This window comes from Gymnogyps californianus, chromosome 4 (assembly GCF_018139145.2).
Source record: "Gymnogyps californianus isolate 813 chromosome 4, ASM1813914v2, whole genome shotgun sequence".
Classification (NCBI taxonomy): Eukaryota; Metazoa; Chordata; class Aves; order Accipitriformes; family Cathartidae; genus Gymnogyps; species Gymnogyps californianus.
The window spans coordinates 64,523,877-64,550,880 of NC_059474.1; the positions used below are offsets into that span (position 1 = coordinate 64,523,877).

General features: G+C 40.5%; 1 protein-coding gene across 1 annotated transcript in view; it reads left to right on the forward strand.

Moving 5' to 3' along the window:
* The window catches only part of RASGEF1B (RasGEF domain family member 1B), a 33,364-nt gene extending 12,602 nt beyond the window's left edge, over nt 1-20,762 (forward strand). Inside the window, exons 2-14 of the mRNA XM_050895558.1 lie at nt 20-202; nt 2,599-2,721; nt 3,713-3,850; nt 8,002-8,214; nt 8,313-8,387; nt 9,705-9,800; nt 10,459-10,561; nt 11,892-11,971; nt 13,275-13,370; nt 15,342-15,437; nt 16,673-16,796; nt 17,448-17,520; nt 18,724-20,762. Coding sequence (XP_050751515.1) covers nt 26-202; nt 2,599-2,721; nt 3,713-3,850; nt 8,002-8,214; nt 8,313-8,387; nt 9,705-9,800; nt 10,459-10,561; nt 11,892-11,971; nt 13,275-13,370; nt 15,342-15,437; nt 16,673-16,796; nt 17,448-17,520; nt 18,724-18,748 — 1,419 coding nt within the window. The 5' untranslated portion in view covers nt 20-25 and the 3' untranslated portion in view covers nt 18,749-20,762. The remainder of the gene's footprint in view (nt 1-19; nt 203-2,598; nt 2,722-3,712; nt 3,851-8,001; nt 8,215-8,312; nt 8,388-9,704; nt 9,801-10,458; nt 10,562-11,891; nt 11,972-13,274; nt 13,371-15,341; nt 15,438-16,672; nt 16,797-17,447; nt 17,521-18,723) is intronic.
* The last annotated feature ends 6,242 nt before the right edge of the window (nt 20,763-27,004 follow it).

Genomic DNA, 27,004 nt, shown 5'->3' on the forward strand with positions numbered 1-27,004 from the left:
CTTTTGTGTGTCTCCTCAGGAAAGGATGCCACAGACGCCTCCCTTTGCAGCTATGTTTGACAGCAGCGGCTACAACAGGAACTTGTATCAGTCAGAAGAGGACAACTGTGGAGGGCTCTATTACCATGACAACAACCTCTTGTCGGGGTCTTTGGAAGCTCTGATCCAGCACTTAGTACCCAATGTAGATTACTATCCTGACGTAAGTCTATAGACCCAGCTAACTATATGGCTAGGCCTGATGCATCTCGTAAAGGGGAACTTTCACATGTGCAGCAAAAACAGAATGTGTCACATCAAATTACTAAGGAAGGGGTTCAAGTGACTGATTAGCAATGATAGGATAAACATGTGCTTCATGTGAGTGCAGCATGCAGTAACTCACCTAACCTAGGAAGTCTAATTCTTTATTACTCCTGTTGTGAGGTGTGCAACCCTAGTGACTCATTTATAAAGTACTGTCCTGGTTTCGGCTGGGATAGAGTTAACTCTCTTCTTAGTAGCTGGTACAGTGCTGTGTTTTGGATTTAGTGTGAGAATAATGTTGATAACACCCTGATGTTTTAGTTGTTGCTCAGTAGCGCTTATCCCAAGTTAAGGATTTTTCAGTTTCCCACGCTCTGCCAGCAAGCAGGTGTGCAAGAAGCTGGGAGGGAGCATAGCCAGGACAGCTGACCCGAACTAGCCAAAGGGGTATTCCATACCATGGAATGTCATGCTCAGTATATAAACAGGGGGGAGTTGGCTGGGAGGAGCGGATCGTGGCTCTGGCCTTGGTCAGCGGGTGGTGAGCAATTGCATTGTGCATCACGGGTTTTTTTCTTTTTTTTCCCCTCTTCTTTTTTTGTTATATTCCTTTTCATTACAACTATTATTATTATAATTATTATTATATTTCATTATTATGATTGTTAGTATTATATTTTACTTTAGTTATTAAACCATTCTTATCTCAGCCCATGAGTTTTACCTTCTTTCCTGATTCTCCTCCCCATCCCACTGGGAGCGGGGGCAGGGAGTGAGGGAGCAGCTGCGTGGTGCTTAGCTGCTGGCTGGGGTTAAACCACGACAGGTACCTAGTGTGGCTTACTGTTTGATGGATTGTATGTATCATTGACCCTTTAAAATCTGTCAGGCAAGCTGAGGAGAAAGGCATGACCACTGGCATGACAGGATGAATGTATTTAGTTTAAAAACAAACAGTTTTTAATGCGTATTTCACATTGCTCATCGGAGGTCCACATGTATCTTGTGATTAGCAACTGAAATGTTGAACTAGTACCACACTGTTCAGAATCAGCAGAGACTGGACGTGAGAACAGGACATTTGTCATCTGAGAAATTTTGGCCTGTCTAGATGCATCCGTGCATTGAGACATTTTATATAATTCTTAGAAAAGAAGAATGATATCAAAAGGTCAAGGGGGCAGTTGGGGATGACTGAGGAATGATGAAACTGCATCTCTGCTTTTTGAAAGGGTCCTGCTGAAGACATAACTCTGCTTATATTCAGCTTCTGTTATTGTCATAGGTCTGTTCATGTTTCTAAGACAGGATCTGTTTTAACTTGGGTCAGAGTTAACAGCAGCACAGGACTATACTTAAGCTAGTGCTTATCCATTAATGCTTAATGTAAAATTTAAACATGTAGCAATTTAGACACCAGTTGGTCAAACATGATGATTTATTCCAAGTCCCTAGAACCAGAACATTGTAGAATCTTTCCTGTGGGTGCCATAGATACTTAACAACTGGCAAGGTGGGCAGTGGAGTGGATATTTTGAATATCCATCTCACAATGAGTTCAAATCGTGATATATGGAAAATTAAAGCAAAATAAGGAGCCTCTTCTTGTAACCTCAGAATGAGTTACTAATTTTTATTCTGTAAAATTAAGCTATGTAGTTCCCTCCGCTTTCACTCAGGAGACAAGCAATACTATGAGAAGTGAACAGCATTTGGGGATTCTTAGAGGAAGTACACGGTCACAGTGTGCAGTTTACTGAGGTCAGACAGGCAAATGCAGCGTAGTAAAGGTGGTGTATGTGGCAAAATTCAGTCAACAATCTGGTCAACTGGCATCTTTTTTTGTTCTTTTTCTGAAGACTATTTACTTTCACTAGCAATGTGGAAGCAGACAAGGTTTATCTATTGGTATTGTAAGTAGCTTGGACTTGCAGCATGAATTTTATTCCATTGTCAGGCTAGAAAGAGTTATGTGATCTGGTAATGGCTCTTGCAAAGGTTTGCTGTAGAGCAAGAGAAGATGAGCTGAAATTTTCTTCTGAGTAGTTTCAGGTACTGAGCTTGTAATAAGGCTGTGTGCAATAGGAGACCTAAACCAGCCCTGCCCTGCCTTGTTTTGGTTAAATCTTGCATAACTTGGCTCAAGCACGAATTGATAATGCTGATTCTGGAGCAATGACAAGTGTCAAATTAAATGCTTACTGCTGTAGTAATAGCTCTTGGCACAGCCACATGAAGAGTTTTCTTCTGCAGATAGTAAAGTATTAGGAACCGATTTGTCAGGAATGCATTTTGAGAAAATATAAAACTGGTGGTAATTTATCCCTTTCTCTGTCTTCCTCTTGTTTGCAGAGGACATACATCTTCACCTTCCTTCTTAGTTCACGCCTGTTCATGCATCCGTATGAGCTCATGGCCAAAGTCTGCCATTTGTGCATTGAGCAGCAGAGACTAAGTGAGCCTGGCCTGGACAAGGTAAGATCCCTTACTCTCAGGGATTCCTGTTAGTTCCAGTCAAATGTCTCTACCCTGCCCACAGCGAAATGTTCCTACTCAAGAGAGTCCTCAGTAGGGTTAAACAGATTGAAAGCCTGATAAAAGCAATTAGAATTTGACCCTTTATTCACTGACATTCGTGGGAAATTTCCACACTGCTCAGCCTGTCCTCCATGAAGACTGTTGCTGCTGCTGCACTGTTTGTTTTACCAATACATGGGCCAGAAACAAAAGTGCTTGCTGTTAATGACACATCCTGCACTGACCCTGCAGTGGGTGCTTTTGTTTCAGGGTTCCGAACATCTTGATGTATAATGCCAAAATGTTGGAAAGACGTAATGATGAATTAAGCATGTCAATGGGAATTACACTGGCCTGTCTCACGTGCTTAAGCTACGCTCTTGCTACAGTCTTTGCGGAGTGGCTTAGATTGCTGGCCCCTTTGCATGGGAATGCATGGGTTTTTGTGTGTCATGTCTAGAGTTGAGAGGGGGCAGGATGTAGACATTTGGATAGAACCTCCACCCCAGTAGAAAATGACACAAATTAAATTAAGATACTTGAATAATTCCTCTGCTTTTTCACTATAAGGTATAGTGCATGCATAAGTCTCGGCAGAACTGGAGCTTATCAGTTTCATTGTTGATAGTTAGCCTTAAGTTATGGAAACACTAATAAATGTCTTGCACTGAGACACTCCTGATAATGAGGGGAATCATTCTAAGATTTCCACCTCCCTGGGGCCTAATATCCAGGTCAGTTAAGCCAATGATAGTCTCTTCATTGGCTTCAATGGGTATTGGCTCTGGCCTGTAATCCAATGCTGAATTAAATTAAGCTTAAAAATTTAACTGACTTTCATATCCTTATGCTCCACAGTATCCTACGGAAGGGAATTCTATTCCCTTTGGGTTAGATATGTGCTGTGTTGCTATTACATGTAACATTTCTCCTTACCATTTTCAAATAGAACCGGATACGAAAAATCGCACCCAAAATCCTACAGTTGTTGACTGAATGGACAGAGACGTTTCCTTATGATTTCCGAGATGAAAGAATGATGAGGAACTTAAAGGAGTTGGCACAAAGAATAGCCAGTGGTGATGAGGTAAGTTGCCTGTGCACAAAGTTATTGGATAAAAAGGCATTCCTTTAATGCTTTGATGTTGCAGGTTCGTTGTTGTTAATAACATGGTATGGCTCTGAGTGGCTGAGCTAACTTATTATGAAGGTGCTGGTAGGCAAAAAGTTCTGTCTGGTACCTAGGCCTAGGAAGAAACCACACAGCATAAGCAGATCCTTTTCAAAGCACAGACAAGGTTCACTCCATCCCTAAACCCATAATATAATTGCATATTGTGCAGACAGACACAACTTAGTGGGTGTTAGTATTTTTCATTGTAGTGATTCTGCTTGGAAGAAGCTAGATAAGACACTGAGAAGCCTTGCATATCTGAGAAATCCCTACCAATGTTGATAATTTCTTCTATTTGTGTGAGTAAGGCATGTTGGAATCAGGCCTCTGACCTGTAGGTTAATGGAAGAGTTATAGCAGGCTTGGGAAAAAGTTTCTAAAAGAAAACTGGACCAGGAAGAATTGTCTTGAGCTTAAAGCATCACATATGGACTCGGAGGAAGTCTGTCATATTCCTTCCTCTGGATGGAGCACACGAGGTAATCACTTGACGTTTTCCTAAGTCCCAGTTCTCAGATGGAAGTGAAGTTTCACGGAGATATGAAATATTTTGATGCTTAACTGATGCTTGTCTTGTAAGTACTGAAATAAACTCAGCCAAAAGCCAAGGCTTATATTCACTTAGTGGAAAGGCAATTAACAAGGTTTCAGTAAGCAGATCATGTGTAGCTGGCATAATACTAAGATTACAAAAGACACTGGAGTGGCATTTGGAAGAATTATAAACGTAAAGAGCAATTGCTAAATGGCATCATGTTTCTAATGTTCCTCAAGGGCTGCTGTTCCTTATGTATGCTTTTTTAATAATGATATGGACGAGGCAGCAAACGGCATGTTAACAAGCATGTAGGTAAGCTTTACTGGGAGGAGTTGCAAGTGCTGCCAAAGGCCTGGAAAGATCTTGAGAGACTGTAAACAAGGATGTAAGAGGACAAACCTAAACTGAATTTGGAAGCTGAAATACACTTTGATGTTGTGAAAGTGGGGAGGGACAAAAGAAGATGGGACAAGAGAGTGAGATGCAGTATGGAATACAAATGAAAAACATACCAAATTTGATGGGCAAGCTTAGAGTTGCTGCAAGATAGCTACAGGGGGCTTTGGACTGTGGAGAGGCAATAGGTTTGCCTTCACTGTGGAGGTGCCAGGAGGCACCTTTCCCTGTACAGTGCTCCTGCACTGTTGCTTTGTTTCTGGGTACTCTTAATAGGAGGATAGGGAACTGAAGTTCAGTTCAAGAAAAAGTAATGATTGAGGACTCACACCCACTTGAAAAATATCCACTGGCACGAAAAGAGAGAGCGAGCTGTTTAGCCTGGGGGGAAGTTGAGCTGGTGCATGCAAGAGTGAAATGGCAACAGGGAAGGGTTGTCTACAGTGAAGTTTCTGGCAATATAGACAGTTTGAACAGTGAAATCATCTATTGAGGGGAAAGGCCGATGTACAAACTGCTAGAAAATGAGTGCTAGGGAGCAATCTTACTCTGGCAGCGAGCTATAGATCTTTTCTAGCTCTAGCTTTGAGCTTTTTTTGACTTTGAGGTTTCCTTTAGAAAGACAAAGGGAAAACAAGCGCTGCAGTAAATTGACTTGCGTTATTGTGAACTGCTTGGAACAGTAAATGGCAACTTCTTTGACCTTGCTTTTCTACGGATTGCTTGGATTTGTGTGAGTCATTAGCTTGAAGGATATAAAAGAAGCAGTGTTTCCTATTCCTGTTCACTACAGCTCTTCTACTTGTGGCTTTTTATTCCACTTCCCGAATTATTGTGCTCCAGTACTGTTGAGAGCTGTCAGTAAGAATCCAGCGAAAACCGTTCACCATGCTAACATATTGCTCCATCAAAAAAAGGTCTTTGGAAAAACCTTGGTGGGTTTATTTTTTCCCCCTCTTCTCCCTCAATTTAATTCCATTCCTTCCACTTTTTCCCTCTCTGTGTCCTGAGAGGTCATTATGCTCATGAGATATTTCTAGACTGTTCTGGTCCCTTTTACCACTTAACTGACCTTTCTTTCAAGGTATACCTTTTGAAACCTTTCCCATCAGCCATTGCGTCCCATTTCCTGATTAGTTCCATATTAACATTTATCGGTGGCTTTTTCTGTGAAACACTTTATGAGTATAGGCAGTCAGACCAAAGCCATGTCCTGTATCCTGATGTCTTTTCATGTGCAGCCCAACGTTGCACTGAACTCTCTTTTCTTTTTTTTTCCACCATGATATCATGTAGTGAGATTGACTGTGGAAACTCATTTAACATGTGATATCATATTCTGTGAGTTCATTGGTGTGTTGTTAAATATATATCTATATATATATGATATTTAAAAAATGCATGACATTAAGTAATGGTCCACAGCAAATACCTGTTATGGGTGCAAAGTGCAGTACATACTTATACTCGCACAGAATCCCTTGAGGTCACTGCCTCTTTGCTCAAGAGGAGGCTGAGGCTCAAAAGGGCAGAGGGATGTTGGTTTTATGGGCTCAGGTACATCTATGAGGTGTGAGAGGAAACTTGCATTTCCTTCTGCCTTTGTGCAGAGAGGGTTTTACCTCATCACTGGACAGAGGGATGTTTGTTATGTTGAACTGCTATTAGATCAGATGTGGGCTAATTACCCTGATTTCTTGTTCTGGTTTGGAGGGTATCTGTGCCAGTTTGCCTTTTCTCTGGGGTTTTCCAGCTACAGAAGCAGATTGACCAGAATTAGGTGGTTCACCTTTGTATCTTCACCCATTTTCTCCCTGATTTTGTTGTCAGTTCTGGGTTGACATGAACCACAAATTCAGGCAAGGTTTATTTTTTTTGCTTTGAAGCTTAACCCACTGATTATTATGTGATTTCCATCAGTAGCCAGAATTCACCCTTAGTATTTTTGATGTTTTTTTCATTCTCAGTTGATTACCAGCTGGGCAAGAAAATGCTTCATAAAGTTCTCTTACATGAAATTTCAAAGAATTTGGAAGGGAATGGGTCAGTGAAGCAAGTCTCTGTGTGTCACCTAACATCTGTTTATGGAAGCGCGGCTCTTCAAGTAATATTTCTGTGTCTTCCTGAGGAAAATGTAGATCCTTTTCTTTAAAAGCTTGAGATACCCCTGTTCTTTCTCCACCCACCCCGGTGAAAAATTATGCTGTGTGTATTTGTCTAGAAAATCAAAATACATCTAAGCAGAAAACAATTATTTACCAAGTAACAAGACAAATTCAGCCTCGGTTGAACACAACTGACTTCAAGAATTAATCTGACCCAAGATAGTGCTGTTGTATTTGAGTAAATTTGGAAATCCATATAAATGGCAGCTTTGGAGGGAATGATGAATTCATTAGAATACAGGCAACATTCTTGCCTTGGACTGATCACACTATACTGTGCTGCCAATAGGTTTTGGATGCTCCTTTTTTCAGGCACTTAGGTTTTGCTTTAATGGCTTTAGGATGATATCTGGAATTTGGAAGAGTAACCACCTTGGGGTCAGTTACACAGATCTGTCTACTTAAGAGTCGAGTCCTGCTCCTACTTAAATTTGTCACTCCTGTTAACTTAAACTGCCACATGGAAAGGCCTGCAAGGTGAAAGAAAAGAAAGATGATTTTATTATCTTCCCCTTTTTCTCGGATTTACTGCAAGTTTTAACTCTGACTTCAGTGAAACTGGTCTTGATTTACTCCAGAGAGTAGCAGGCCCTTTTTTCATCATTGAATGACCATATATTGTTTTTTCTGTGGTCTTAAGCAGGAGAAGATAGAGTATTTTCATTTCTTGTATTTTGTCCAGTGATTGGTGGTACTTTTCATGCAGTAGCTTGTGCATGTCTTTTCTGCTGTTCCTTGAGCTAATCGGGTCACTATTGAATCTGTGAGACAATCAGTGTTTAAATCCTCGGCTGGGTTCCTTTTGGTCTGATGAAATGCCAATATTAGAAGCTCACATAGTAGAGTGTATCTTAAGGTGACAACAAATACAGGTATCAGCATCAATCTGTTTTGGTGTCATGCAGACTTTAATACTATCTTCTCATATTTTGAAAAAGTCTCTCAATTGTTTCATGTCATGACAGATGTATCGGAAGAACGTACAGCAGCTCCTCCAGAACCTGATTCGGAAGCTTGCCACTGTTAGCCAGTATGAGGAAGTACTTGCAAAAATTAATGCCACGTCCACAGATCGTCTCACGGTTCTAAAGACCAAGCCCCAGTCCATCCAGAGGGACATAATCACAGTCTGCAATGATCCCTACGTGTTAGCTCAGCAGCTGACACACATAGAGCTTGTGAGTTGTTATACTTCAAGTATGATTTCATCCTTCCCCTCTTTTTGAAATGCAGGTTAACATAGGATATGACTTGGCTGCTTGTGTGCTTTATTTAGGAGAGACTCAATTATATTGGACCAGAAGAATTTGTCCAGGCATTTGTGCAAAAGGATCCTTTGGATAATGACAAGGTAATTGGAGCAGATCTGGAGCAGCTCTGAAATGCAGCATGTAACATCCTGGAGCTCAGGTGCCCTGTGAGCTGGAAGTGAGGTCCAGCAATAAATGAGGACCAGCAGAAATGAGCTTTATAGTGAAAATGCTTTAGTATTCCTCTTAAAAAATTTTGTTGATGCTTTTTCTTCCTGGAGGACAACTCCTGGAGCTCCAGAACTCAGCCAACAAATTGACTTAAATTAACACATTTGGTGTTTTTTTCTGATTTAAGCTAAGGGAGAACTTAATCCTGTGAATGTTTTCTCCAGGCCGCCTATGTGGTCTACAGCTGGAAAAAGCTGAGTTTAACTTTGGCTTTTGCATTACTCATTTCAACATCTGTTCTTCCTTTTAGTAAACTGAACTCTTTGCAGCAAACTGGCAAGTGGGGCAATTTGCAGGTAGAGCACACATCACAAAAAGGGGGCAGTGAGCTCTAGATCCATGTGAGATGAAGGGCAAAGACAGTGTTTTTAGCTAACCGTGCTAGAGTTGTCATCTCCTTGAGTGCTGCTTTCAAGATGACTTATGCTCTGTAAATAAACTGTGCCAAAGTCAGGTAGTTAAAACTTAAATTACTGTCCTCCCTAAAACTGACAAACAGAATACAATGACTGAAGTTTACAATTTGATATTCAGTCAGACAGTGTCTGAAAATGATTTTGTAAGTAGAGATCACTAAAACTGCTGTCTACCCCTTTTTAGGCAATCCTGAGATGTGGTGTGGGAATCATTCCAAGACACTACAGAACAAATAGCACTGGTTAGGAAAGGGACAATCCAATCAAAATGGTAGAGCTGATCTCCCAAAGTTAGTATGCGGTATGTTAATTTGGTGTCAACAACTGAACGTAATGTGCCAGTGGAGTGGGCTGGGCTCTTTTCCTTCTGCAAGTGCAGAAGGCATAATGTTGTCTCTACTATTTTAATGGGACAGGAGTGAGGACTGAAACAGTACTCATATTCAAGGAAGCTTTAAGCAGATACTTAGCTTTGATTGTTTGCATAAGTCTATCCTAAGTCCTTAAAGCATCCCGGTAGGACTTACAGCAGGTGATGGATTCCACATGCTTGCTTGAGTGCTTTACTGAGCCAACAGCTCAGGAAGAAGTTATACATGCTCAAATACTATCACTGCTGCTTTCACTCTAAACTTTTTGTCACTTTCGATAATTGAGTTATTCCTGGTTACTTGACAGTGTTTGGGGATGGCAAGGCGGAAAGCCAAAAGGTCTCTCTCAGGGAAAAGATGAAGATTACACTAAAAGTTGCTATTTTTCTTCTGTCTGCAGAGCTGCTACGGAGATCGAAAGAAGACCCGGAATCTGGAAGCCTATGTGGAATGGTTTAACAGGCTCAGTTACTTGGTTGCAACAGAAATCTGTATGGTGAGCAAGGTCTTTTTCTGCTAAAAGGTTTTTTTTAGTCTAGTTGTCTAAAGTCTAGTTGTCTAAAACTGTGAAGCCTTTTCAGGTTTGATGCCCCTTCAGTGTGCCCTTTGACTTTTCATTCTCTCAGCTCTGTACTTTTTCACATGTGGATGAAGTCAGCACAGGGCTGAAGTTCCATGTTTTCAGCATCATACCTGTGCCTCAGCCTTGTTCATGTGCCACAGTGGTGATGTTATGCTGGGTTAGCCCTTCTTGGCACAGGAGTGCGTCTGGCCTGCCCTTCTCTCCTGTGAATGCCCCTTGTGAATGGAGGCATCTTTTCTCTCCTCCGTGCTGACCCCCTTCTCTGCTCTGCTGTTCTTCGTACCCTTCTTCTTGGCAGAGCCTCTTTACCTTGGAGCCACTTTGCCTTGTTGTCCTTGCTCTCTACCTGCCTGGTATCTGGGTTGTCTTTGCTGTCCTGAGGGCTTTTGAACACAATAGCGTGGCTTCCTCTACATGTAAAGCATAGTGTGAAGTTGTGGTACATGTGGAAAAGACTTTTGAGAGAAGAACATTTTAAACATGTTTAAAAGAAACAACACGTTTCTTTTGGGGATGGGTCAGAGTGCTCTGTTTCCTGCTGAGTGTAACACTCTGATGGCATCTCTTGCAGCCTGTGAAGAAGAAGCACAGAGCAAGAGTGATAGAATATTTCATTGATGTGGCACGGGAATGTTTTAACATTGGCAACTTTAACTCCTTAATGGCTATTATTTGTAAGTATGTGTCCTGAGACATTTTGTCCCTGTTTGAATCCGGATAAAGGAAGCACGGTGCTTTATACAAAAGTCTGCTGCTTAGCATGCTCAGGAGTGTGAATTTGGGAGGGGAAGTGGTGGAGAATTGCTCAACGTTATTGTAGTGTTATGTGTGTAAGAAATTATTTACTGCTGTAGAGTAAATTACAGAAAAACAAAGTTTTCATTGCAACTGTTCAGAGATCTAAATCTCCACTTTTTGAAACCAACTTTAGTGCTAAATTGGAATAGAAACTCTTCCTCTAATATGGAGGATTGATGTCTTCCATCATTTCTATCTGTCCTGGTTTTGGCTGGGATAGAGTTAATTTTCTTCCTAGTAGCTGGTACAGTGCTGTGTGGATTTAGTGTGAGAATAATGTTGATAACACCCTGATGTTTTAGTTGTTGCTCAGTAGCGCTTATCCCAAGTTAAGGATTTTTCAGTTTCCCATGCTCTGCCAGCAAGCAGGTGTGCAAGAAGCTGGGAGGGAGCATAGTCAGGACAGCTGACCCGAACTAGCCAAAGGGGTATTCCGTACCATGGAACGTCATGCCCAGTATATAAACAGGGGGGAGATGGCTGGGAGCGGCGAATCGCTGCTGGGGCATTGGTCAGCGGGTGGTGAGCAATTGCATTATGCATCACTGTTTTTTTTCTTGGGTCTAATTTCTCTCTTTTTGTTAGATTCCTTTTCATTACAATTATTATTATTGTTATTATTTTATTTTAGTTATTTAACTGTTCTTATCTCAACCCACAAGTTTTACTTTTTTTTTTCCAATTCTCCTCCCCATCCCACTGGGAGGGGGGAGGAGTGAGCGAGCAGTTGCTGGCTGGAGTTAAACCACGAAACTATCACACCATAAATATCCTAGTGGTTTAAAAATTCCACACCTTTTTTATATCTGATAGGAAAATATTGGGAATATTTTTTTAATTTGAAATGTGAAAACTTCATAGATATGTGTAGTTTTCAATGAAATACGTAAGAGGCGGTGTTGAGAAAACTCATTTGCGCTTTTCTACTGTATATTCATGTTTTATCAAAATGACATTAAATAATGCCATAGCATTTTTTCAGAGCTTTTATTGTGTAAGAGATACTGATTTTGTTTCCAAAGTTGTTTTTAATCTTGGAATTTCAAGAAAACGATGAGTCTGATTTCTGAGCAGCTCTGTTGAAAATATTTGTTATTGTTAATAGCTCCTTTGCTTTAGAAATACTTACTAGCCTTAGCTACTTGAAAGACTTTTTTTTTTTTTTTTTTTTTAAATACTCCAACAATTTCTCTCTCTTATATTAAGCTGGCATGAACATGAGTCCTGTGTCTCGGTTAAAGAAAACTTGGGCAAGAGTGAAGACAGCCAAATTTGATATTCTTGAGGTAAGTTTGGCCAATATTTGGACACGGGGCTGTTAATAGCATTTTACTTCTAACGGCTCTAAAATGCGAGTTTGGCTTCATTATGACATGTTTAATTTAGTATGTTTGTGCTCTTAATGGAAATTCTAGAAGATGTAATAAGAATTGTTCAGCCGACTTGTGCTCTTTAGATTTGGAAGAAGGAAATTGAAGTAATTTTTTTTTTAATTCCCAAACCCACCTCCTAAGAATTATTTAAAAAAAAAAAAAAAAAAGTAGGTAACCTCTTGAAAGGGACATGTATTTGAGGGATGGTGTGGATTGACCTAATGCAGTTTTGCCTTTGAAAATCAAGTTGGGGTTTAAGGCAGCTACCTTGCACTTTCAGAGGAATTTATCTTGAACTAATTGATTGCCAATTACCTTCAGGTAGTAGAGACCTTTGTCAAAGATCATGTAGATGCAGCAGTGTATGAGTTCATGATTTACCCAACAGATTATTTACCAACAAGTTAATTATCCTGCTGTAAATGGCAATCGGTTAATTCAGGTTATATATTAGTAAGATAAAGAAAATGTAATGTTTTGTACTTGATGCAAGCATGAAATGTTTATTAATATCATCAGGAGATTTGACCTGTGTTATGACAACAGATTAAAACTGGATGGCTGTAGCCACCTCACACTTCCTTCCCCCACCCTTGGGTGGGAAATAGCCTTCTTTGTGTCAAGGGTGGCTGCACAGCTCAGGAAGTTGCTCTTAAGATTACAGCCCTATTTCATTCGACCTTATTATGCAGGCTGGACTTCGCTGGTTAAGGACGTGCTTTGTGAGCCATGCAGTCGTGCTAGTTATTGAGATGCAGCAGTCAGTCTTGGAGCAATGAGGTGGGGGCACTAACAGCTTTAGGTGTCTGATCTTACTTTGCCATTGCAACTGAATCAGCTCTGAGAAGCGTGCATAGTAAGAAGAGCAGAATATTAGTGCTAAGACCCATTGTTGTCTTAGTTTCATGATTTTGGCTTTTGAATTAAAGCTGAACTACCTTCTTTGTGGAGACAGAAAGAAGGTCCATGAAGCCTGTCTTTGCTTTCCCACCCTTGACTTGTGTTGGATCCCTTGTTGTGCTGAGTGAACATTTTTTAAAAAAAGGTTCTCTTCTGATGGAATGAACAGATAAAGAGATATTGCAGTCCTCTAAAAGGCCGTATTTGTGGTGCTGTTCAGCAGACTTCTTGCTTTTTAAAATAGTTGCTCAAGTGAAAGAGAATTGTGTGTGGTGATGACACTGGCTCATTATTTACATTTTTTCATGCCTTGTAGCATCAGATGGACCCTTCTAGCAATTTTTATAATTACCGAACTGCTCTACGTGGAGCCGCTCAAAGGTCCTTGACAGCTCATAGCAACAGAGAGAAGGTAGGTTTACAAATGACTTGGCAGTGGGTAAAAATGAAATGTGCTTGTTAACTTGCATGGTAAGCTTTTGTCTTGGAATTCTGATTCTCAGCAACGCTACCCCTGGTGGGCTTTTAAAAAGAATAAAAAGCCTCAAAACTGAATCCCTCTTTACTGAGAATATCTAAATATTACCTGTAAGCTACCAAGAAAGTAAATGGAATATTTGAGGAAAGCAGGTGGCTCAATGAAAATGACCAGTTCAGTTGAATGAAAGCTGCAAACATTAAGTGATTGCTTTGATTATTTAAATAAAATAAGTACGTTACCTCAGCTCATTTCTTTTTTGACAGAGAACTTTATCTCGCAAACCAGTAATACAGATGGAAAGGCTAAGGACTGAAATGAGATTGCTAGTAATTTGTTCTTGTAGCTGCTACTTGTGCTTAATTTTAAGTGGTTTATGGTTTAGGGTGGAAAAGCTTTAAAATTTACTCAGAAAAGGTATTCCAAAACTGAAATCTAGACAGAACTTCTGTCTAGATTCTGTGGAGTCCTCTTCCTGTGTACAGTCTTTAGATGAGCTTTAAATATAGTCTGGACTTTTTAAGTGGAAATGGTGAGATGAATCAGGTGTTTGTGTAATGTAGTGGGTTAAAATCCACCTTCCAGATTCAAGAGTGGCTGTGAACTATGCATTAATAGAGGTGGCATCTTCCTTTGCTCTTTAAAATAAATAGGTTTTGAGAAATAAACTGGATTTGGTCACACATTAATGCAGAATCTCAGTTGTAGTTCTTGTGGAAAGGAGCCAAATAGCTTCCTAGCTGCTCCCCACTTAGAAGCAGTTGCTTATAATATTAGGACTTCATGCTGTGTTTAATAAACCTGATCTTGGTTCTCATAGAATAAACTACCAGGCAGGATGAAGTAAATCCATGTGCAGTCTGCTGGTCTATATTGTTGTTATACATGTGTAAATAAAAACAGGGATTTTTTTCTGAGTCCTAAGAATCTGTTCACATATCATTCAAAGTACTAGAAGTTTAAATGTAAGATGCTTACTTCTTTTTAGAGAAAAGTGAGTTTTAAGACTTCAGAGAAAGAACTTACAGATATTGAAATGGTGCAGCAAAGTCTTCCATGGAAATAGTGATAAGTGATATTTTATTTATTTATTTATTTGCAACAAGGATGTGCAGCTGTGAAAATTTTTGTGGGATGCAAATTAAAATACAGTCATTTTAAGAATGTAAGAATGTTCCAGCATTCTCTAAAGAAAAATACTTTGATTTGCTCAGTTGGCAGGAAATCCTTCGTTTTGAGCCAGTCAGTTCCAAGGTTCAATTTCTTGCATGAGCTCAGGAAACTGTAGTTCGAAAGCCATTTGTGCTGCTGGCTCCAAATTTACCATGCTGTGCTTTAATGTGCATCTCCCCTCATTTACCAAGCAAGTCCCTGTCAAAAGGAAGAGCTGCACTAAGAGATACCCTGCAGGAATTACATGCAAGAAGTACGCACCTCTGAGCTCTTATGTTCTGGAATCTGCAAGGAAGAATGAGAAAGTGAAAACAAGAGGGACATGACATAGAAATGAAATGAGTTAGGCATATTGTTGTTCTAAACATGCCTCATAGCCACAGTTGACAAGCAGTGGAGTGCCAACAGGTACTTTAATTATGACCTTGAGGGAGCTACATGCCAAGAAGAGTTCAAGGTAGTGGAATCAGTTTGGCACAAAGCTGGAAATAAAACTATAGGGATTAGCTTACCATCCAAGGAGGACTTCCTTTATAGAGAAACAGCATGTATTTTAAAACTTAGTGAATGCAAAATTTTTTCTGTAGTGAAAGAGAGAGAGATACCATAGAGATCTTAGTCCTTTGGTATTTTGCTTACCTTTTGTACCACCTGACTTCCTTTTATTTTTCTCTGTAGAGCATTATGTTTTGATTCAGGACCAGACTGAAAATAATTTTGTTCTTTCCTTAGATCGTAATACCTTTCTTCAGCCTCTTGATCAAAGATATTTACTTCCTCAATGAGGGTTGTGCCAATCGTCTTCCAAATGGTCATGTCAATTTTGAAGTAAGTAGAGCGAGCACTGAGCGGGGCATTGATACAGGGTCAGCCCCTTTAACAGAAAACTGAAGCAGATCATGGTTCAGCTTCCACTGGATTCTAGGAGAGCAAAATTAGACTGGAATTTGAGTGTATCTTTTACTTCTCACAGGAGCTGGGAGGTAGTCAGGAAAAAGCAGTTTTATTGAAGATGGAATGTTTATAGAACCCCTTTCGATATTCACAATTTTTTAGTGGGGAAAAAAGTCACAGCTTTTTCCCAGTGCTCAAATTCATCTAAACATTTCAACTCACAGGTTTATTATACTTAATGACAAAATAATTCAAATTAGTATTTTAGAGCTTCCTTTTGAATTCCACATGTAAAAGGTGAGTTCATCCTTTGTCAAGATACATACGTGGTATTTTCGTACATGTAAGTCATAGATTGTCTCTGAAGAAACGTGAAAGAGCAGCAGTGAAAGAGTTTTGAGTCCCTTGTTCTCCTGCCTCCAATTTCACGCTTGTTATCTGACCGTGTGGATTACCCAATGATTTGTTTTCTGGTGGTTTCAGCTTTCAAGAAGCCTGGGTCACTCACACAAAATTACAGTACATTTCACTTGTAGTCATTGGCCTGAATTAGCCTGGTTCTAAAGCTAGACTATGTGATGATCTGGAATGTCCTTTTACTCAAGGAATCCATGTGCACTTGAGGCATGTTAAACTTTAATTGAAAGAGTTTATCAATGAATGACATCAAAACGCTACATGGGGAATGTTTATTTTTGGCATAAATTTCCAGCAAGAAAATTGAGCATTTCAGATTAACTAACTAAAATCTGAATTTCAAAATGTCAGTATTAAGCATCTGCAGACTTTTGATGAGAAAATTACTAAATATTTCACTGCAAAACAAACAAGCATGAGCATTATCAAAGTGAAAAATTGGGCATAAGGAGTGTTATCAGCTCCTTGAAAAGAAAGTGGGTGCAGATCATGATCTACTATTCATATTCATAAATAACAACAGTTTTACCAGGATGGAGGGGCAGGAAGTCATCCCAGTTTGAAACAGAAATGCAAAAGTTAGAAGCTGAGTTGTTGAGTCAGATGATGTTCAATTCTAGCTTAAAAGCCAGGGAGAATCCAAGCCCTGGACTTGAAACCAAGATCTCTCTCTCTCTCTTTAAAAAATGTTCAGGGTAAATAGTACTGTTCAATATATAGCATCTCTTTTGTTTTCTCTTCTGTTCTGACAGAAATTTTGGGAATTGGCGAAACAAGTCAGTGAATTTATGACATGGAAGCAAGTGGAGTGTCCTTTTGAAAGGGATCGGAAGATTCTGCAGTACTTGCTCACTGTCCCAGTCTTCAGTGATGATGGTAAGGAGCTCTGGACTTCCTGAAGGTCTGGTGTCACTGGCTACTGCTTAGTCTCTCTCCATGTTAAGTTGTTGCTTCCTCACAGTAAAGAAAGACTTTGTCCTGAGACATCTCTGTCTGGCAAGTGAAAAATGCTTCTGCCTTACAAATGAGAGAGAAAAAAAGATTTTTCTTTTTATGTGCACATGGTCTGTGAGAATTGACATTATCCTTGTCTCTGAAATGGAATGAAAAAAATTGATTGGATATGTGGTCCCTGAAAACATCATCTGAAGTGTATTTATATGGACTTTCAGGATGCTTTACACTAAAGGGTGCTGCTTGAGAAAGAGAAAACAGCTGGTTGCTTACAAAGCTGCATGTCCCTGGGCTCAGTTTTTTCTTTTGAGTGTTTTCTTCCACTCTTGTGCTTTTGAGTTTTCGCTAGTTGTTTTTTTCCCCCTCAGGGTAGCCTTTATTCTCATGCACTGTTTGTTAGTATTGTCTGGATATAATTCTAAGCAATGCTATACTTCCTAATGGGATTCTGGAGCCCTAATCTGAGGGATGGATAATACAAGCCTGCTTCATTTAACTTCAGTCCACTTTCCAGGGAGAGCAAATTTTAAAATGCCAGTAGGCCTAACATATTGTATTTGCTTCTGATTGCAGCACTTTACTTGGCTTCCTATGAGAGCGAAAGTCCTGAGAATCACATTGAAAAGGACAGATGGAAGACACTAAGGTTTGTGTCAGAGGTTACCTACATCAATAAATAAAGAGAATGGAATACAGAGCAAGCATCAAACAGTTAAAACCAAATGGCACGCTACATGTGCCAGCTACAGATGGGGCACAGCATCGATGTAAATCCCCCCTCCAATCTGGGACTCTTGGAAAAAAGGAGAACAGTCAGTCTTTATCTTAAACCCTCTCAAGCCTTCTCTCCCTTAGGGGATGGGACTTAGAATAAGTAATTTTGTATCTTAATTTCTTGTTTTATTCAGTGTAGGAAAAAATACTTTCTAAACTTCAAAGAAATCTCTACTTCCTCATAAGTAGTATACAGAGCACTCTGGTTTTCAAGCAGACATTTCTGCAGCTATTGCATCCCTTTATGCACCTAGCCTTTCAGATAGGGATGAGGTTTGCACAAAGATCACTCTGGGGCAAATGCATTCATGAAACCAGGTAACAATTTAGAGTCCAGGCCGGGAAAAACAAATTTAAGCAAAATCCTATTTTTGGCTTTTCTTCTACTGCTGGTTGAACATAGCCTCATCAACTCTTTCATTTTACTAATTGTGGAAGGGTACATGAACCATTATGGCAGTGTTTTAGCTCGTGCTTTGCCAATCAACTTTTTTTCTTTTTTAAAAAGTTGAATTCATGGCAGCAGAGAAAACTAATCAGGTGCATGGATGGAGACACAGAATTAAGCAGGTGTGTGAATAGTCTGTTTTCACCCCTAAGCCATGCCTCCACTTTAGTCTTAAAACTACCGATATCCCAAGGAACTGACCATTAGTCAGGTGTTCTTGTCACTGTTACAGGCAGCTAGTACATTAGCACCTAGAGGTACCCATGGATATAACATTCCAACTCTTCTGATCCACTCCACAGCACCGCAGAGAGACAACCGTGCACCGCAACCCTAAGGATTCTCCTCAGGCTGTGTTGGTTTTTCCTGGGATATCACAAGGGGATGTAACAATTCCATCTGATTAATCCCAGTTATTTTGGGGAGAGGACAGAAAGGGAGAGTTACTTACATCAGTGCACAGACACTCCACATTACACAGAGTGGCAGGATGGACAGACAAAGGCTCTGAGCTTGAAAATCTGTGGTAACACAAACATCAGTTTCACAGGATCCTTATCTGAGGCACTGAGAAGATTTACATCATTCTAATGATTGTCTTTATTTACATTTCCCTCTTCCTTTCAGATCAGCGCTTCTGGGCAGAGTCTAGTGCACAAGATGGCTGCTGTTTCTGCTGTTGCTATGTTATGTGGATTACCAAAGGGCATGGCTTGGTTTATTTTTCTGTACACCGAGTGGCATTCAAAGTGATGAAAAATGTGCAGTCAGTTGCAATATTGTGTCAGCAAAGATGAAACAAGTTAACTCAAGAACAAACAGGCAGCTTCTCACATCTGACAGATGAGATAAAATCACAGCCCACTCGGCTGTGATTCAGGCTTAAGTGTTGACTGAGGACAGCGCTGACAGAATCCTTTGAAGAGCTCAGATGCCACCTATGAATCATTTCACACCTGTATGGAATATTTTTCCCCTTCCTTTTGCTGCAGCTTGCTGCTACAAGGACTCTGCAAAGTTGATAGTACATTACGGAGGGGAAAAACTGACCATTCCTTTCAGTGAAACCCAAGTCTGCATTGAAGAACTTCCATTCCTAGTAAGCTGAATATAACCAGGAACTTTGCCTGATTGGGATTGCTAAGATGGGAAAGGACCGGACACAACAAATTGGCTGCTGGGGAGAGTTTCTCCCCACCACTGTAATGGTGGCTGTGGTTTTTTTCTTTTTCCATTATGTTTTTGAGTTGGCTGCTGGTAGGCAAACTCACTATTATTCTAAGTTATTTAAAAAATATAAAGTAATAAAAATCAAGGCTGTGGTAGAAAACACACCTGCTGCAAAAAATATAGTAGCTATGTAGCTTGGACTATTTTACAGTTTCTAGGGAGGTGTTTTCTTTCTTTCAGTTGTTTGCAACTAACCACTACATGCTAGCGACATTCTTATTTTTACTATACGGTTTTGTTACTCTAATTTTCCATACTTGACCTTCTTCTTATATTAGGTTGAACAAGCTGACTTTTCTAGAATAGTCTTTGAGAAACTGGTGTACAAACTGTGTTGAAATATGAAAGTATGTTTTTATTAAGTCATTTTTATAATTGCTTTTTTTTTGAAAGGGCAACAATGGAGAACACAATCCACTTTGACTGAAATAGCAAGATGCCAAAAAGAAAAAAAGATGAGGCGGCTTCTCAGCTACAGCTGTGAACAAAACAGTCTCCCTGTGTGTTTGCTTTATGGATTATGTTTATGACTGTGAAGTAGTTCACTGTGTTACACACCTAATAAGTTTGTAGTAGCTCCGAATACTTAGTCACTCTGTTTATCCTAGGAAGAGCCTGAAGGAAAAAAAAGAAACTGTAGCTGTAGATCACCCTGGATGCAAAATAGCTAAGCAAAAGCACATACTTGGCAAAAAAGATATTTGCAATTATCCTGCCACTGTTATTTAAAAAAGAAAAGAAATAAGAATAAATATATCTATTTGTTGCACTGCATCTCTTGAGTTTTCAGGTAAGCTGGTTTTTATGTTCTGTCCATGCCTTTTCAGGCAAGTATTTAATTTTTTAGTGCTGTAAGAATATGCTGAAGTAGCCTTCATCAACGGGGATGCTGTCCTTAACTACAGCCTGTTTGCTGGTACAAGGTGCTGGAAGTCACTGAGTTACATATTCCATGAGCAGCAGCACCAGGGCCTCGAGCCCTGACAGTGGAGGAGGATCCCTCTCCCATTCACTGAGTTAGGGTGAAGGAGGAAGAAGAGGCTAAGTCTTTGAAAGGAGGAGACAGCTTCTGCAGTTCACAGACTTACCTCCCAGCTTTCATCAGGTGAGGTCTTTCCCATCTTCCCCTCTACATCCTTCCCCCAGGACTTAGTTTATGTAAAAAGCTGGGGAAAACTGTGTGTTCCTCTTCCACATCTTCTGGAAGTAGGATGATATAATAAGGTACATAAATGAGCTTCCATGATGCAATATTTGCTATCCTCATTAACCTGCTTTTTTACATTTTTAGTTCTAGGGAAAGCCAGAGGGTTGAACAAAGGGTTAGCTTACCTGTAAAAATAACTTTTCTCCTTCCCTCCTCCACTGTAACACAGTTTGACTGCTAGCCTGGTTTAGAAATTGATTTGTTATTTATGCAGTTGGAATGAAGCCTTTGTAAATAAAAGGAGAAATAGCATTACGCAGCCTCCGTCCAGAGTGCAGGCTCTGTGTGTTGTCTTGTGGGCCAGCTTCTTGCTGAGAAAAGGCAGCACATACCACAGTGATTGCTATGGAGGAGGCGGCTGCTGCCTTGGCACAGAAGCTGGGCAGCAGGTGCAGGAGCCTGTGACTGGTGCTTGAAAGGGGAATGCAAATTTCCCTAGCCCTGGGCAAGCCAGAGGCTGCTCCTATAGGCATTAATGAACTTGATGTTTGATGTTGAAGCGATACAAGTCTCATCCTGCACTGTACCCTCTGCTCCATCATTCGGTGCAGCCACTGCGCTGAGCTTTAATTTTGAACATCCTGAGCTACTGTCAGACTGTTGAACCGTTGGCTTGGAAACAGCTGTTCACACCTGTCTGTAGCAAATGAGAGAGACAATGACTGACGCTTCTATGGCTAACCAGCTCCTAAAGGAAACATCACAAACTCTGAAATGAGGAGTTACAAGAACTCATAAACTCTACAAGCGTAGTGTTCAGCCAGGACTGAAAATCCCAGCTCAGTGCTGACAGATGCTCAGTGCATAAAGGGACACAAGCAAAATCAAAGTCTCCTGTATAAATGGCTCAAACTTTACTTATTTCTTTGTGGTGCAGTTTTTTCTTGCAGTGCAGAGACAAAAACTGTGGGTCTTATGGACCCATATGAACCAACTTGTTCAAAAGAGTGTAGATGTCTGGCTAAGCCCACAAGAACAATAGCTGTCCTTATCATCCAAATATTTCCCTTTTCTCCTACTGGGATACAGCTTCATGGCATCATCATGAAAACAATAGTCAGTTGCATGCAATAATGTGCAAAAGCCTATTTACAACTGTTGTCTCTAAAAGAGCAAGCAAGAACCTATACCTCCACGTGGTTTTGGGGGGGTTTGGTTTGGGTTTTTTCCAGCCTTCCTAGACAGCCTGTTCTTGATAGCGCTGAAACTGGTACTTGATCTAGCACTAAAAAGAACTTTTTTGGGTAATAGGCAAAATGCCATTCATTTTCCAGGACTTCAATTCATCTGGGGAATTTTCCCTGTCACTTTGGGTGGCATTCGTTGTACTAGTGTGCAGCAGGATCCCTTGTGGGCCTCTTGCAGTATTTCTGCTGGAAAAGAACAACAATCCTTTGGTAGTGCACCAGTGTCTGCTTTTTCTCTCAGCTCCTCTCTGTCTCCTCTTGGTCATGCTGAGCAGATTTTCCCCACATAAAGGGAGAGGCTAATCCCTAGAGATGCATTCCCTCACAGCTGCATCTGTCCTGCTGCTGTCAGTCAGATCCAGGTAGCCTGCTTCTACCAAGCAACTGTATCCTAGCCTGTGCTTTATGGTCATGGGGTCCTGTGTCATCAGCTGTTTTTTAGCTTGAGAACATGGCTGGTAAGCATTTTCAGGGAACTAGTCTACTTACAAGGTTACTGTTGTTGGGCATCTGCTAAGCTGGCACTTCACACTCAAAATTCATAAAGTTCAGTGAGTTTAGAAGTGAGAGTTTAGTTCCAGAAAGTGTATCATTTGATACCAACAGACACTTTGCCATTATTCCACTGTGCTGCATTAAGCTCTCCTGGAATATGTGTTTTTCTTTCTCCTTTACTAGAAAATTTTAGCTATAGTATGACCCAAAAGGATGTCTCATTATAAGCCAAGTAAATACACTGTCCCTCTTTCATGGAGATTACTTTTCAGGAAGAAAAATGTAAAAGATAATGTGAATAAAGCAGCTGTTTTTCATCAGTTATTTATGTAGCCAAAGCAATCTGAGTGCCAATGACACTGTGAGGCAGGATTTTCTGCTTTCTGTTAGTGCTTTTCTCCCCTGCCCTGTGAAGTCCAGAGGTTGGAAGGGGAGTGGTTCTTAGGTGGACTTCTAGCTGCAGTGGAAAGCAGCATCTGGAGCCAGTCCATTCCAGAGAGCAACAAACAAAACAAAGCATCTGTCTTGGTGTTACAGCAGGATCCTCTGTAAGCCCCAAAGTTTGATCTAGTGGTCAAAAGATGAAATAGCTTTCCTTAGAAAGAACCAGTAAGCCATAAACCAGTCTAGGGAGCTCTAATAAACACTAGTGGGAAAGGAAAAAAAAAAAAAAAAAAAAAAGAGAGTCCCTTGGCCTTTCAACTGCTTTTTTTTATTGTCTGATAACTCAATAGCATTTACATTTGGGATGCCTCACTGCTTTCTAAATGTGTTTTTCCTGGGAGAAAAGTGTATATAGAAGAGCTGTGGTTGAAAGCTCAAGGCTGGTGATTCAGAACAGAGTGAATGACGTGGGCAAAGAAGTTCAAAGAAGGTCATCTTGTTGTCAATCAAACAGATCGACCCCCTTTGTATGAATGATCCATCTATTGATAACGCTGCCTATAATGACAGAAGTTTTGAAGCTACTTTGGGAGGTATTAAAGCAACCACCTTGATACTTTGTTTTCTATTTAACCATAAAGGTACTAACACATTTGGACAGCCAACATTCCTGGGCAGAGCGTTTTTTTTTCTCTTTGTGTGTGCGACTGTGATAGAGGGTTTACTATTTCTCTAGTAATAGAGAAACACACTAACATTTTCGTTGCTGTGTCTTTCAGAACCAGGCCATCTTCCACATTTCTAATCTTGCCAACCTACTCAAAATTGAAAGTATGAAAACAAGACAGAATACATGTGAAAAACTATGCTTCTTGCTGATTTTAACATATACAGGAGGAATGTTTTTACTAGACGTTGGTAGAAAGTCAGAAATAATTAGGGCTGGGAGCAAGTCAGTCATTTCAGAAGGAATTACACTTTCCTTAGACCTCCTCTTCCCCAGACAGTTCAGACAGTTGCAGTTCTGCTTTTCCGTAAAAGAAGTTAGAGCAGGATCTATGGAGTGATAGAAAAGAGGATCTGGTAGGAAATGAATTGGCATCCCTTTCCTGAGACACACATCACCTAATTCTGGCCAGCGGTATTGAATAGAAAGAAGCGCAAGCAAGCAAGTTTAGGTTACAATAGTTTGTTTGACATGCATATGTTGAACTTAAGGTTTGCTGGCAAAGCAGCTCCACTCAGAAATACCATAGCGACTCTCTTATAAAGGGAGTCAGAGATATGCTATATCTGCTAAACCAGGCAATAGTGATCTTTTGCTTAAAAGGAAATAACGTGAAATTCCAACAAAAGTAACGTCGTAATATGACAGTAGAAGTTGATATAAAATCAGAGCAGTTAGTAAGGAGTATACTTACCAGTGTGGTTAGGTGATAGTTTAGAAAACTAGCATGTGACACATGAGAAAAAACAAGTAAAGGAAACGTTTATTGGGGTGCATACAACATGATGTTTCTTGCTACTGCTGCTGCCAGGGTAACAATCTACTCTGATGCTAACAATGGAGAATGTTACCATTTCCTCTTAATTTCTGTTACTTTTTGGTACTCGTTTCTGTGTGGCAGTTCAGAATCAGGCCTAGAGGAAGTAGCGGGTGGTATTCCTTGATCCTTGTGTAAGCCCAGCCAATTTGATAATTGACAGAACTAGTATTCAGAGGCTGTTTGCCTCTCATAAAGAAGTGCTTACAGCATTACATATTCTCAAGCAACATCGCAGAGAACAGATCTCATTTGACGACCCAACTTGAATTCTGAGGGCTGAGCATTAAGGAGATCCGATCTGTGAATCTCTGTTTCAACAGGCTTACAGTGAAAACTTGAAACTGCAATACATGTTGAGCTGTTTTCACAAAAGACTGTAATGAAAATGTATTCTGGAGCAATATTCACAGGGTATGTCATTATTAGATTAGGTTTCAAGGAAAAAGGAAGGTAAATGTATGAGAACAGTGCATCACTGTTAATTTTTTAACAGACAAAATTTTTCTTACAGTCCATACACAATCAAATATTTTCATCCCAGAAGGTTGCTTTTATAATACAGAGTTTTAGGACACAGTACACCTTTTGTTGATGTGCTGTTAGATACTTGTTATACCTAAGAAACAGTCGGTCACCTTCTTTAGAAGCAAAGCACGCATTTATGTAAGTCCATTTATATTTCTGTCTATACAAAATTTCCATTTATATAATAGAAGCATATTTCATTGGATTATTTAAATGCTGCTTTTCTTCGCAAAGAATGGAACTCTTTCCTTTTTATTAACTGCTTTGCAAAATAATGCTAGTTGCATAATGTCTTGGGAAGAGTAGCAGTTGTATATTTAGCTGGTTTTCAGTAATTATTTGTGACTATGTTGGCTAGTAATGAAATTAATATATCAGGGGCTTGGCTTGTTTTAAACAGCTGCTTGGCCTCAAAGACTAAAAGATAGAAAACTAACCAAGGGGAAATGAGTAAGGTAATGTAACCTGACGGAATTAGAACAATTGATGATGATAACTGGGGGTACACAAAAAAGGTTTCTGTTCCCCAAGATTTTGGACAGTTGGTCTGGGAATTTATTCTGAAAAAATTAGGTTTGTAGCTATACATCTTCAAATGCTTCAGAGTATAAAGGGCTCAGTAAACTAGCCAGGCAGGAATCTTTTCCTGTGAATAGTGTGAAAGGCTGTGTGCACTGTCAATAGGAAGAGGTCAGCACTGATCAGCTTAAGGAACTGATCCGTGACACTTAGCCATGGTACTGTGTTGAAAGGGTCAATGTTAGTAAAAGTGTTAGCAGGAATGTTAGGGGGTAAACCTGATGAGACACTGCTCTTCAGATTTCAACCAAAATTCACAGCAGTGTAAGAGGAAGGAGGTATCGCTGCATTCACGTCAGTAGGCTGCCAGTATAAAAGAACTTTCCTTTACAATGTAGCGGTGGGACTTGGCTCAGGGATGAAGGTATCTAAGTGCAGGTGCCGGCATGTGAGCTGAATATGTAAACTCTCATTACTAGCAATGGACATATAGTCAAGAAAAGCTATTGAGTGTTCAGTGATGTCTAAAGTCAGCACCCCAGGGGTGTACTTCAGATGCCTACAGGCAGAGCAGGAGTTCAGGTGCCCTGGAGTATCAGCTGTTCTTCACCTGTTACTGGCAGGCTTGGCTCAGGAGCTAAAGGAGACACAGATCCTCCCAGAGAAACTGCAGGGAGGGGCTGAGAGAAACCCTCAGCATGTCTTGAATAGTACTAGAGGCCTAAGGGGCCTAGAGGGCAAAGTCACCGCCTTCGCTGGCTGTGGGCCGTTACAGGCACGTACTTGCAGCAAACAGAATATTTCAGGCACGATTCTCACCGGGAGCCTGGGACCTCAGCAGAGGAGAAAGCCAAGCAACTGACAGCCAAAAAGGTGCTTTTCGCATAAACTGGCAAAATAGTTCTAAATTGCTTTGGCAGTTGGGTTGCTTGGAGGTCTGAACAGTTAACAGTGAAGGAAAGAAGGGAAGAGTTGCATTTCAGTTAGCTTCAGTATAACTGAGAGAGCATTTCCAGTGCAGAGTGTTATACAGTTGTTTTGTTTAAATGCCTTATTTTTAGTCTGCTACGTCTCAATTCAGTTTTAGAAATTGCAGGAGTCCTTTTCCTACAGGGATCACGCAGAGGAGAGTGACTATTTATCACTCCCAGCCGAGGAGAGGTCACTGCCACTGCAGGTGCAACTGGCTGTTTCCCCAGTGGCTCTTCCTTCGGTGCCCCACTCCCTGTAAGCCCATTTCACTCCAAGGACTTTCCTGTTTTCAGCTTTTGCCCTTTAAGCGACGGATACGAAACTTACTGTAGTCAGGCGAAGGGTGCCCTCTTGTGGTGTAAATGAAACAAATCCGGAGATACGGATGAGAGGGCGTGAGGAAGTAAGGAATGAAGGTCCACAGGAAGAAATGTGTTTAGATTGTGCCCATACCCAGCAGCCAGCAACTGCTTTATTTAAATATTCTTCAACTTCTGCCGACACGTTTTAACTTAGCTCATATTGCAGCTAATTTCACTGAAGGGGCGGAGGACAGGCACACCATAGGAGGAGTTTCTGGCTGTCTTCCACGGGATAGAGAAGTCCTCAGCTGGGTACGGACAGAGTGAGAGCTGGAACAACTCGGCCGTCATGTAATGATTGTCCTAGGGAAAGTCCACTCAGTCTAGGGGCTGAGAGGGGAGGTGTGGAGCAAGCAGGAAAACCCTGCCATGCAAGTATTTTCCTGGCAGGTAGGAAGGCTAACTGAAGGAAAATTGAGTGACGTAGCATCAAAAGACGGATAGTCATTCCCAGCTGACAAGATTCAGTTTCCTGGGATG